The sequence below is a fragment of the Cherax quadricarinatus genome, chromosome 36 (genome assembly GCF_038502225.1).
Source record: "Cherax quadricarinatus isolate ZL_2023a chromosome 36, ASM3850222v1, whole genome shotgun sequence".
NCBI lineage: Eukaryota > Metazoa > Arthropoda > Malacostraca > Decapoda > Parastacidae > Cherax > Cherax quadricarinatus.
Genome location: NC_091327.1, coordinates 27,816,785 through 27,829,204, shown reverse-complemented (window position 1 = coordinate 27,829,204; position 12,420 = coordinate 27,816,785). Strand labels below are relative to the sequence as shown.

Here is a 12,420-nt window from a genome sequence, read left to right as displayed (position 1 = left end):
ACCTCCCTGGGTGGTTGCTGTCTACCAACCTACTACCTACACACACACACATATATATATATATATATATATATATATATATATATATATATATATATATATATATATATATATATATATATATATATATATATATATATATATATATATATAAAATATAGGGAGGTACCACCTCTAGAACTGTCATGGGGACCCTCATCCTCAGAGAAAAGAATAAACTTGCTTCAGGGAAAACTCAAGGTTCTCCCTGAAGCTGTTTGAGAATTTTCTCCTACCACCCCCTATATTTCAAGTATGTTTTATTTAAAGACAAAAATACATTGGCCAAACATTCACAAAAATACAACAGAAAGCAAAACAACATAGGTAACTCAGAGCTACATCTCGAATACTTCTTCCAGCTCCCCTGCAGAGGGCCGCGTGCCCAGAATGTTGCAGGCATTTCCTCTCTGGATCGCAACACTGAGTCTCTAAAAGAGGAAGCTGGTAGCCCTGTGGTCCTTGGTTTCTATGATGAGCTTTTCATCCAGCTCTTTGAGGAACTTTATAGCACACTTGCCCCATGCTCCAAGGGTCTCCGACCCTACTGGAATGAAGTTATAGCAAGGGGGAAGGTCTTCATATTTTCGGATCTTCTGGGTCTCCCTATGGCTGGCAGCTCCACCCCCTTCTACTACGGAGTATGGCAAGTAAGTATCTGCCAATGTGGCAGCACAGGTGTAGTCCCAGGCAATCTGCTTTCCATCTTTCCAGGGTAGCATAGTGGCTCCATCAGGACGCTTTTGACTTCCATCAGACCTCTGTACTTGGGGTTCCCGTTGAGCTGGGCAACGGGCTGTGGCGAGGCTTCTCTTTATGATGTCATTGACTTCCTCATGTCTGGCATACTTCCCTTCTGCTGTGTGACACACGAGACCATGAAGTCCGAATTGATCAGCTGTAGCCCTGCCGCAAATACACCTATGTTCGGTGAGGATGGGGGCGGCTAGGCGAGGAGCAACACTTTATATATATACATATATATATATATATATATATATATATATATATATATATATATATATATATATATATATATATATATATATATATATATATATATAGAGGGGCCACAGATATATCAGATCACTTTCTAGTTGTAGCTACACTGAGAGTAAAAGGTAGATGGGATACAAGGAGAATAGAAGCATCAGGGAAGAGAGAGGTGAAGGTTTATAAACTAAAAGAGGAGGCAGTTAGGGTAAGATATAAACAGCTATTGGAGGATAGATGGGCTAATGAGAGCATAGGCAATGGGGTCGAAGAGGTATGGGGTAGGATTAAAAATGTAGTGTTAGAGTGTTCAGCAGAAGTTTGTGGTTACAGGAGGGTGGGTGCAGGAGGGAAGAGGAGCGATTGGTGGAATGATGATGTAAAGAGAGTAGTAAGGGAGAAAAAGTTAGCATATGAGAAGTTTTTACAAAGTAGAAGTGATGCAAGGAGGGAGGAGTATATGGAGAAAAAGAGAGAGGTTAAGAGAGTGGTGAAGCAATGTAAAAGGAGAGCAAATGAGAGAGTGGGTGAGATGTTATCAACAAATTTTGTTGAAAATAAGAAAAAGTTTTGGAGTGAGATTAACAAGTTAAGAAAGCCAAGAGAACAAATGGATTTGTCAGTTAAAAATAGGAGAGGAGAGTTATTAAATGGAGAGTTAGAGGTATTGGGAAGATGTAGGGAATATTTTGAGGAATTGTTAAATGTTGATGAAGATAGGGAAGCTGTGATTTCGCGTATAGGGCAAGGAGGAATAACATCTTGTAGGAGTGAGGAAGAGCCAGTTGTGAGTGTGGGGGAAGTTCGTGAGGCAGTAGGTAAAATGAAAGGGGGTAAGGCAGCCGGGATTGATGGGATAAAGATAGAAATGTTAAAAGCAGGTTGGGATATAGTTTTGGAGTGGTTGGTGCAATTATTTAATAAATGTATGGAAGAGGGTAAGGTACCTAGGGATTGGCAGAGAGCATGCATAGTTCCTTTGTATAAAGACAAAGGGGATAAAAGAGAGTGCAAAAATTATAGGGGGATAAGTCTGTTGAGTGTACCTGGTAAAGTGTATGGTAGAGTTATAATTGAAAGAATTAAGAGTAAGACGGAGAATAGGATAGCAGATGAACAAGGTGGCTTTAGGAAAGGTAGGGGGTGTGTGGACCAGGTGTTTACAGTGAAACATATAAGTGAACAGTATTTAGATAAGGCTAAAGAGGTCTTTGTGGCATTTATGGATTTGGAAAAGGCGTATGACAGGGTGGATAGGGGGGCAATGTGGCAGATGTTGCAAGTGTATGGTGTAGGAGGTAGGTTACTGAAAGCAGTGAAGAGTTTTTACGAGGATAGTGAGGCTCAAGTTAGAGTATGTAATAAAGAGGGAAATTTTTTCCCAGTAAAAGTAGGCCTTAGACAAGGATGTGTGATGTCACCGTGGTTGTGGGAGTTGTCACAGCTGCTCTTTGCTGATGACACTGTGCTCTTGGGAGATTCTGAAGAGAAGTTGCAGAGATTGGTGGATGAATTTGGTAGGGTGTGCAAAAGAAGAAAATTAAAGGTGAATACAGGAAAGAGTAAGGTTATGAGGATAACAAAAAGATTAGGTGATGAAAGATTGAATATCAGATTGGAGGGAGAGAGTATGGAGGAGGTGAACGTATTCAGATATTTGGGAGTGGACGTGTCAGCGGATGGGTTTATGAAAGATGAGGTGAATCATAGAATTGATGAGGGAAAAAGAGTGAGTGGTGCACTTAGGAGTCTGTGGAGACAAAGAACTTTGTCCTTGGAGGCAAAGAGGGGAATGTATGAGAGTATAGTTTTACCAACGCTCTTATATGGGTGTGAAGCGTGGGTGATGAATGTTGCAGCGAGGAGAAGGCTGGAGGCAGTGGAGATGTCATGTCTGAGTACAATGTGTGGTGTGAATATAATGCAGAGAATTCGTAGTTTGGAAGTTAGGAGGAGGTGCGGGATTACCAAAACTGTTGTCCAGAGGGCTGAGGAAGGGTTGTTGAGGTGGTTCGGACATGTAGAGAGAATGGAGCGAAACAGAATGACTTCAAGAGTGTATCAGTCTGTAGTGGAAGGAAGGCGGGGTAGGGGTCGGCCTAGGAAAGGTTGGAGGGAGGGGGTAAAGGAGGTTTTGTGTGCGAGGGGCTTGGACTTCCAGCAGGCATGCATGAGCGTGTTTGATAGGAGTGAATGGAGACAAATGGTTTTTAATACTTGACGTGCTGTTGGAGTGTGAGCAAAGTAACATTTATGAAGGGATTCAGGGAAACCGGCAGGCCGGACTTGAGTCCTGGAGATGGGAAGTACAGTGCCTGCACTCTGAAGGAGGGGTGTTAATGTTGCAGTTTAAAAACTGTAGTGTAAAGCACCCTTCTGGCAAGACAGTGATGGAGTGAATGATGGTGAAAGTTTTTCTTTTTCGGGCCACCCTGCCTTGGTGGGAATCGGCCAGTGTGATAATAAAAAAAATAATAAATAATATACATATATATATATATATATATATATATATATATATATATATATATATATATATATATATATATATATATATATATATATATATATATATATATATATATGTATATCTGGCACCTCTGCCAGAGAGAGGCTGTGGGCATCCCGCTCTGTGATTTTGGCACAATATCTTCCAATCAAGAACACCTACCAGGATTATCATCAACAGGCTGGTGTGTGAATATCTGCTGGTCGTGTTGGAAAGGGCCAGAGAACTATTCCGTCTATTCCGTCATAATCAAGAAAAGTTCTGTGTATGTGAATTCAGTGAGGGAACATAACGGTCACCTATGGGTAGGAGAGGTCGGTGAGGGGAGGCCTCATGGAGGAGGAGGACTAGGCGGAGGTTGAGGGGTAAAACTGTCCCCCCCCTTCCCCAAACAGGCTCGCATACACCGTGTGCTCGTGTTACAATAATGGAGTGCTTGTTCACCGTGTGTATAGTGTATATAGTCTATAGTGTACAGTGCATAGTATGTGCATGGTATGCGCATAGCATGTGAAGTGTATAGCGGTGTGTCGTTGATAGTGGGGGCTGTGCACAGAGCATAGTGGTGTATAGTAACATGTGCACAGAGCATTGTGGTGTATAGTGACTTGTCCTGGGAGGGAATGAGTGCCCTACTCTGCCTCAGCACACATCTCCCACTCCTCCCTTTCTTCCACCGCCCACCACAAGGACTGGAGACCCCTCTCCTCCCCCCCACCACCACCATGAACCACATGCGGTATGTGCCATGCGCCATTTTCCCTTCAGCTTGGGCTTACCACACAGTTTGAGGTATGGCAGACGATGCAGCCAGCCAGCCACAAAGCCAGGGAAACAATGCACCTAACAATGAAAGAAGAGGCACATGTCAGGTGTGTGGAGAGTTTCGAGCACGCAACAGGGACGACCGCATTCGTGCACACAATGGGTGTGCAGGATCACATATGCCCCCAGCAGAGAGCAGCCCACAGCCTCCACAGGCAGATGACAATTCCAATGGCAACCTCGTCACTTGCGATAACCTTCTATTGGCATTCAAATAAATTGCTAGCAGTACACTATCCCACATCCCTAAAGCGGCTCGCCCATATGCAGCAGGGAAATTCACAGACCTTCTTAAGCGGGTGAATGGAGGTTCCACCATCTTAGAAGCCCGAGGCACCATTTAAGCATGGCGCAACCTACTCTTGTTCGGCAATGTCTGTCTTGCAGTTCCTGAAAGACGAGGCAAACTGCTAACCAGGTCAGTTATCAAGGCAGTGCGCAACTACCCAAGAACGGATAACTGTGTCCCTCTGCCCCATCATCGTAGGAATCAATGAGGTAGACCCAAGAAAAGTCCCACTGAAAACGAGAAAATTTGCGCACAGGTTAGCAAAAAAATTGAAGAAGGTAACACAGTGGGAGCAATAAGAATAATTACGAGTGACGACACTGTAGCCCCCAAGGATGAGACCACGGCCCAAGCATTAAGAGACAAGCATCCAACCAGGGACACCATAGCCATCAACGACAACCCTGAGAAAGAACCCATCATTGTTTACCTGGAGTTTACCTGGAGAGAGTTCCGGGGGTCAACGCCCCCGCGGCCCGGTCTGTGACCAGGCCTCCTTTGAACAATTAATTTTGCCATAATCGGAAGTCTATAAGGCGATCGTGTTATTTCCAGCAGGATCTGCAGGAGGTTACACTGGAATTCGACCTCAGTACCTCAAAGAGATGGTAAATCCAGTACTCGGTGAATCTGCATCAATTCTTCTCACCGAGTTAACAACTTTCGTCAACAATTGCCTGGCTGGGCGAATCCCAGAAGAAATTAAACCTTTCTTTTTTGGAGCCTCACTATGTGCTTTGAAGAAGAGGGATAGGGGAATCAGACCCATTGCAGTTGGAAACACTCTTCGCCGTCTCGTTGCCAAAGCAGCAGTGAGAAACATTCGCCTAGAAGCTACCACTTTACTCCAGCCACACCAACTGGGCTTTGGGGTCTCTCAAGGCAGTGAAGCTGCAGCTCATGCGGCAAGGGCCTACATCAGGGAGCTACCAGAAGATAAGGCCATAGTCAAACTTGATTTTAGAAATGCCTTTAATATGGTGAAGAGAGATGCTGTTTTGCCAGCTGTTCGGGTTCGGTTCCCCAGTCTCTTTCCCTTCATTTCAGCCGGCTACAGCAAACCCTCAATTCTTTTGTTTGGAGAACATGAAATTCAATCATCAGAGGGTGTTCAGCAGGGTGACCCACTCGCTCCACTTCTCTTCTGCTTGGCAGTAAGAGAACTAACTTACGCAGTGAGCTCAATATCTGGTACCTGGATGACGGCACTCTGGCAGGTACTGAAGAGTCCCTGGTGGGGGACCTACAACTGGTGAAAACACAGGGAGAAGACTTGGGACTCATCCTCAATCCCTCCAAGTGTGAAATCATCACAGCAAACCAGGAAATAATCAATGCTGTGCGAAGAATCGTCCCAGAAGTCTCAACTACAACTCCGTCCAACAGTACCCTCTTGGGGGCACCGCTGGGTCACCAGGCCATCGATACTGTCCTCAAGGACAAATTGAATGACCTGATGAGAATGGAGGAGAGAATAAGCAATCTTGATGCCCATGATGCTCTGTATCTCCTCACAAGGTGTCTTACTATGCCAAGACTCACTTACTTCTTGAGGTGTGCACCTCTTTTGACAACCCAACACTCGATGAATATGATGCACACCTGAGATCAACTTTTAAGAAGGCACTGAACCTGTCACTAGAGGATGAGCAATGGGATCAGGCAACCCTCCCAGTGCGACTGGGAGGTATAGGGGTGCGTAAAGCGACGCATGTTGCTTTACCTGCTTTTCTGTCTTCGTGTTTGGCTTCTAGTGCATTAGTCAAGAAGATAGTGCCCGAACGTTTGAGAGACTTGGTAGGAGCTCAAGACCCCAGGTTTACTGAAGCAGCGATTCGGTGGGACACCCTTACAGACTCCTCCAGTAGACCAGCTCCTCCCAAACAGCACAAACAGTCCCACTGGGACAAACCGATCATGGAAAAAATCGCCAACACAATGCTCTCCAATGCTTCAGGAAAGAGCAAAGCTCGTCTTCTGGCAGTGAAGGCACCACACTCAGATTTCCTGTTAGCTGTTCCCAATTCCTCCCTGGGCACCCGTCTCGACCCACAGGCCATTCGGATTGGTGTTGCTCCTCGCCTAGCCGCCCCCATCCTCACCGAACATAGGTGAATTTGCGGCAGGGCTACAGCTGATCAATTCGGACTTCATGGTCTCGTGTGTCACACAGCAGAAGGGAAGTATGCCAGACATGAGGAAGTCAATGACATCATAAAGAGAAGCCTCGCCACAGCCTGTTGCCCAGCTCAACGGGAACCCCAAGTACAGAGGTCTGATGGAAGTCAAAAACGTCCTGATGGAGCCACTATGCTACCCTGGAAGGATGGAAAGCAGGTTGCCTGGGACTACACCTGTGCTGCCACATTGGCAGACACCTACTTGCCATACTCCGTTGTGGAAGGGGGTGGAGCTGCCAGCCACAGGGAGACCCAGAAGATCCGAAAATATGAAGATCTTCTCCCTTGCTATAACTTCATTCCAATAGGGTCGGAGACCCTTGGAGAATGGGGCAAGTGTGCTCTAAAGTTTCTCAAAGAGCTGGGTGAAAAGCTCATCATAGAAACCAAGGACCACAGGGCGACCAGCTTCCTCTTTCAGGGACTCAGTGTTGCGATCCAGAGAGGAAATGCCTGCAGCATTCTTGGCACGCGGCCCACCGCAGGGGAGCTGGACGAAGTATTCGAGATGTAGATCTGAGTTACCTATGTTGTTTTACTTTCTGTTGTATTTTTGTGAATGTTTGGCCAATGTATTTTGTCTTTAAATAAAACATACTTGAAATATAGGGGGTGGTAGGAGAAAATTCTCAAACAGCTTCAGGGAGAACCTTGAGTTTTCCCTGAAGCAAGTTTATTCTTTTCTCTGAGGATGAGAGTCCCTATGACAGTTCTAGAGGTGGTACCTCCCTATATATATATATATATATATATATATATATATATATATATATATATATATATATATATATATATATATATATATATATATATATATATATATATATATGTGTGTGTGTGTGTGTGTGTGTGTATATATTATATATAGGATGGGGTCCACCTCTGGTGTAAATTGTGGGACCCACAGCCTCGGAGAAGTGGATAAAAAGGCTTCAAGGAAGAATATTTGGATTTCTTCCTGAACCTGCTTGTATATATATGTATATATATATATATATATATATATATATATATATATATATATATATATATATATATATATACATGCGCATATGGTGTCCCGCTGGCACTGGGTAGGGACCCACTTTGAATAGGTAAGTATGGCAAGCTAGATCTCACAAGTATTAGTACCCAGAAATAGTTTACCATTAGGGGAAATGATTCTGGGTACTGAGTCCCATGTATCCTGTTTGCAAATGATATAAAACTAATGAGAATAAAAGCAAGAAACATCAAGGAAAGGCTACAAACACACAAGCTGCAGGACTGGTTTGACAAGTGGTTAGTGAAACTCAATCTCAGTAGTTGCAAGGTTATAAAACTTGTGGATGGGCAAGGAAGACCAGAACGAGTTACAGACTAGGAGGATAATGGGTGCAAACCTCACTAATGGAGGACCTAGGAGTGAGGGGTGTTCTTGTTGCAGTTTTATAACTGTTGTGTAAGCATGCCTCTGGCAAGACAGTGATAGAGTTAATGATGTTGAAAGTTTTTCTTTTTCGGGCCACCCTACCTTGGTGGGAAACGGTCGATGTGTTAATAGAAAAAATACCTTCAGTAACCTCCTAATCTTCAGACTACGTAATATTTGTACCATATTAGATGACAAAAGGAGCAGGGAAGATATGATAATTACGTTTAACATAGAGGAAATGATAGGGTGAATAGGGACAAGCTACTGTAGAGGCGGGAAACAGGTAAAAGAGGGGATAGCTTGAAGTTAAAAATAGAATGTTCCACAAGAATCTTAAAACAGATTTCTTCAGTCTCAGAAAGTACAGCGATGTAGCAGAGGATTACTCTATTCACAGATTTAATATTATTTCTGACAGGCTCATGAAGCCAGGAGAGAGTGTGATCTTAATTAGCAATCAGTTTGAAAGACAAGAGCTCGGACTAAACCTCTGCAACCACAAAGAGAATAATACAAAAACCACAGTACTCACTCAAGTGCTGGTTCTCCAGCATGACCGCCACCAGCTGCTCTTGTAGGGCTGCCAGCTGCGCCTCCGTTGCCAGCTGGTCGCCATCACCCTGGAGGAGACGTAGAGAAAGACTGTCACAAAATAGCATTTTATTACAAATATCTCTATAGGGAGCAGGTGGAGAAGAGGAGGAGAGGAGGAAGAACAGACGGCGGCGAAGGAGACGTAGTAGTAGTAGGAGAAGGAGGAGGAGGAGGAGGAGGAGGAAAATTAAAGTGAGGGTAGAAAAGGATGTAAAAAAAATAAATATGAAAGGAATTCTCTGTACCTCTCTCCATGAGCTCCATAATTTGTTAACTGTTAATAATTGCGGGGGTCGTCGCCCCCGCAACCTGGCCTTAGACAAGGCCTCATTAACTGGAAAGGAAATGCTTCAGGAATAAGAACAGTTGTAAAAAAATACAGGAAATGTAAGTGCGCAGTATCCTGCACGTAGACAGACGATCGCATAATTTACCTGTCATTTTATGTATCCATAAAACAAAGATATAAAGAATAATTTTACCCAAGAGGAAAATAGATGCAAAGGTTTACTTCCAGCAGTACTTGAAAATAGATACTGTTACACAGCAAACTTGTGAGTTGTCACAGCATTTAGCTGTGGTGAGCTTTGTCAAGTCAGTGAGTTGATGAAGCTCTATACAGGGATTATCAGCTCACTGTTCTGCACCAGATTCTTAAACAGACATGAATATATTTAATATGTTTCCGTTTGACATTTATATGACAGGACTGAAGCACTTTCTTGGATGGTTGCTTACTTCAGTCTGCTATGCAACTTATTGGAAGTTGATAACTTGGTTAGCGTGTTGAGAGTTTGACCTGGAGGCTATTTTTGGGCTGAAGGGATGCCTCAGTTCTAAGAAAGGCGCCAACCCACGGAAAGTGTTGAGTGGATAATATCAGCACCACTCTTACCGACACTACCTTTCACTACCACATACACCAACACCAGTTTTACCACCACCTTATCTAGCAGCAGCCTCGCCATCATTATAATCATCGCTACCATTACCACCACCACGTCGTCTCCTTCGCTAGAGCACCAGCGCCACCACCATTATGACCATCATTATGACCATTATCACTACCTACACAATCAGAATCATTACCTTTATTAGCCGCAGCCTAAGGAGAACCACCCTCACTCCCATCATTTCCCAACCTTCACAACCTCTACTATCAACCCAACCTCTATTTTACCCATCGCATGTAGGTGAGTACAAATAGGAAGCGCGTCTGTCTCGCGCCAGGCAGATGAAGGATCGAGCCTCCAACACGTCTTGCGCTGAAGGATTCAAATGTGTTTAGCGCTTAACATGAATTAAACAACAAACAATACCCATCACCATGTCTGTCACAGGCCCAAGCTATGCACAAAACATTGACATCCAGTCATTCCCACTCATAAATTTGCTCATCTGATACCAAAACTAAATCAATTTAAGATCTCAGAAAATGTTTGTTACATGAAACCAATTAATATAAACAAGACATTTAAAAAGTAAACATTTCTCTTCTCACTGACGACTAAACTACACCCAGAGGCACAAATAAGGACAGGAATTACCGAGAAGTTCAAGTCAAAGATTGGCCTCGTGACATTTAGCAAAAGAACAGATATCAACAACGATTCACGCTCGCGTGTCGTCAGATGTGTTGCTTTAGCCACTCCTCATACAGTGTAAGAATCTATCACTTCTGTAGTCACCCACGTTAATGCCCTCACCTACTTCTCTGTCTTCACCAACTTCTCTGTCCTCACCAGCTTCTTTATCTTCACCCACTTCTTTCTCCAAATACACTTTTAACCTTAGTCATCCTTCTGCTCAATGAGTCATTATTTGGCCCTTCTTTCCGTATCATAGTCTGGATGGCAACCTTAACAACTTAAGAGTTGAATATGTTCTGCATCACCTGACTGCACAGATCTCGACATTGCTAATAGTTGTATTTATGTTAAAGATTTGTTAAATCTTTTTAATAGCTATATCTGGCTATATTAACAGCTCCATATACCTTGAGTAGGGTTATATTTGGCTTTCATAGCAGTTTTTACACTTTACTAATAGTTAAGTCTGCCTATGTTAGAAGTTTCTTCTACCTTGTTAATGGTTACATTTCGCTATGTTAGTAGTTTGCTGACATATGTTTCGCTGACAATTATGTATGTCAGTGTCAGAAGTTTGCTAATCACACTAGATGCCCTCCTCAATGACTCCAACTAAAGAAATTAAAAAAGTAAGTCTTTCATTTAGATAAAAATATTAATAAATCATCAACCCTACCCAAGGTTTTATTTTCCACAGGTGTTTGTCTGTGTCCGGGTTGATGTGTTTGTCCGTGTCTGGTCTGGTACGTTTCTCGGTGTCTGGATTGTTTGCGTTCATCTGTTTATTCCCTTCAGCTGGGCAATTTTCATGTTCACTTGCTCGTATGACCGCTTAATCTGATCGTGTGTGTGTGTGAACACGCTTACCTTCTCTCTCTCTCTCTCTCTCTCTCTCTCTCTCTCTCTCTCTCTCTCACACACACACACACACACACACAGGAGAGTGGGTGGCCGCCTCCGCAGACGTTAACACTGAAGCCTAAAATAGATACGTGTACACAGGCGGGTGGGAGAGTCCAGCAGTGCGAAAAGAACAGGAGGACAGGGAATAAGGATCGGACAAGGAGGAGGAAACGAAGAGACAAGAGACATAACGTAAGATAAAGAAATCGAGCAAGGGGCATTTGAGAGAGAGAAGAATGAACGAGGAAAAGAAGAGATAGGGAAAACTTAGCAAATAAAGACAAAGCAAAGAGAATACAGGAGTATAGGCGAAGAGAAAGGGTATCAAGGAAAGAAACGGCAAAGAGACGTAAAGGGAGAAAGGAATAAGCTTTAAAAGAATATAAGGAAAAGAAAGGTTGAGATAAAAAGGAGAATGGAAGAAGGGAATGAAAAAAAAGGAAAATAATGAAATGAAAGAAATAAACGCATGGAAATGAAGAATAAAATAATAAATAGAGGAAGAAAGAAAAAAAAATACAGGAAGACAGGAGGAGCTACAAAAAATGAAAAAAAAAAGGAACAAATATAAAATGACTACGAAGGAACAAAATTAAAGAAGAGAAAACGAATGAGTAAGATGAAAGAAAACAGATATATGTCAGTTAAGATGACAGAAGTAAATGAGGAGAGGAAGGAAGGAAGGAAGGAAGGAACAATGATAGGTAACGAAGGTCCCTCACCTCTCCCTAGACGCCCACAATTCTTCATTATTTTTAATGGTCGTGGGTCAGTGGCTCACTAGATGGTAACTTTTGACGTCTCAATAATGAGCTGCCAGTTTCTATGCGTACGGAGGATCGAGCCTGAACCACTCTTCGATCTGAATGACCCACACGGGTTCAGCGTTACTTATAATAATACTAATAATCTACAAAATCTCGTTTCATTCTTGATATTTCAGTAAAAACCAACGATTAATAAATTAATAATAATAATAATAATAATAATAATAATAATAATAATAATAATAATAATAATAATAATAATAATAATAATAATAATAATAATAATAATAATAATAATAAAGAAGAAGAAGAAGAAGA

The 12,420-nt window shown here is 42.7% G+C and overlaps 1 protein-coding gene across 5 annotated transcripts in view; it reads right to left on the bottom strand.

Moving 5' to 3' along the window:
- Positions 1–12,420, bottom strand: part of LOC128691397 (uncharacterized) — a 216,061-nt gene that overhangs the window by 44,046 nt on the left and 159,595 nt on the right. For all 5 annotated transcript variants that reach the window (XM_070091599.1, XM_070091597.1, XM_070091594.1 and 2 more), the window contains one exon: positions 8,782–8,869. In XM_070091599.1, the coding sequence (XP_069947700.1) occupies positions 8,782–8,869 (88 nt within the window). The remainder of the gene's footprint in view (positions 1–8,781; positions 8,870–12,420) is intronic.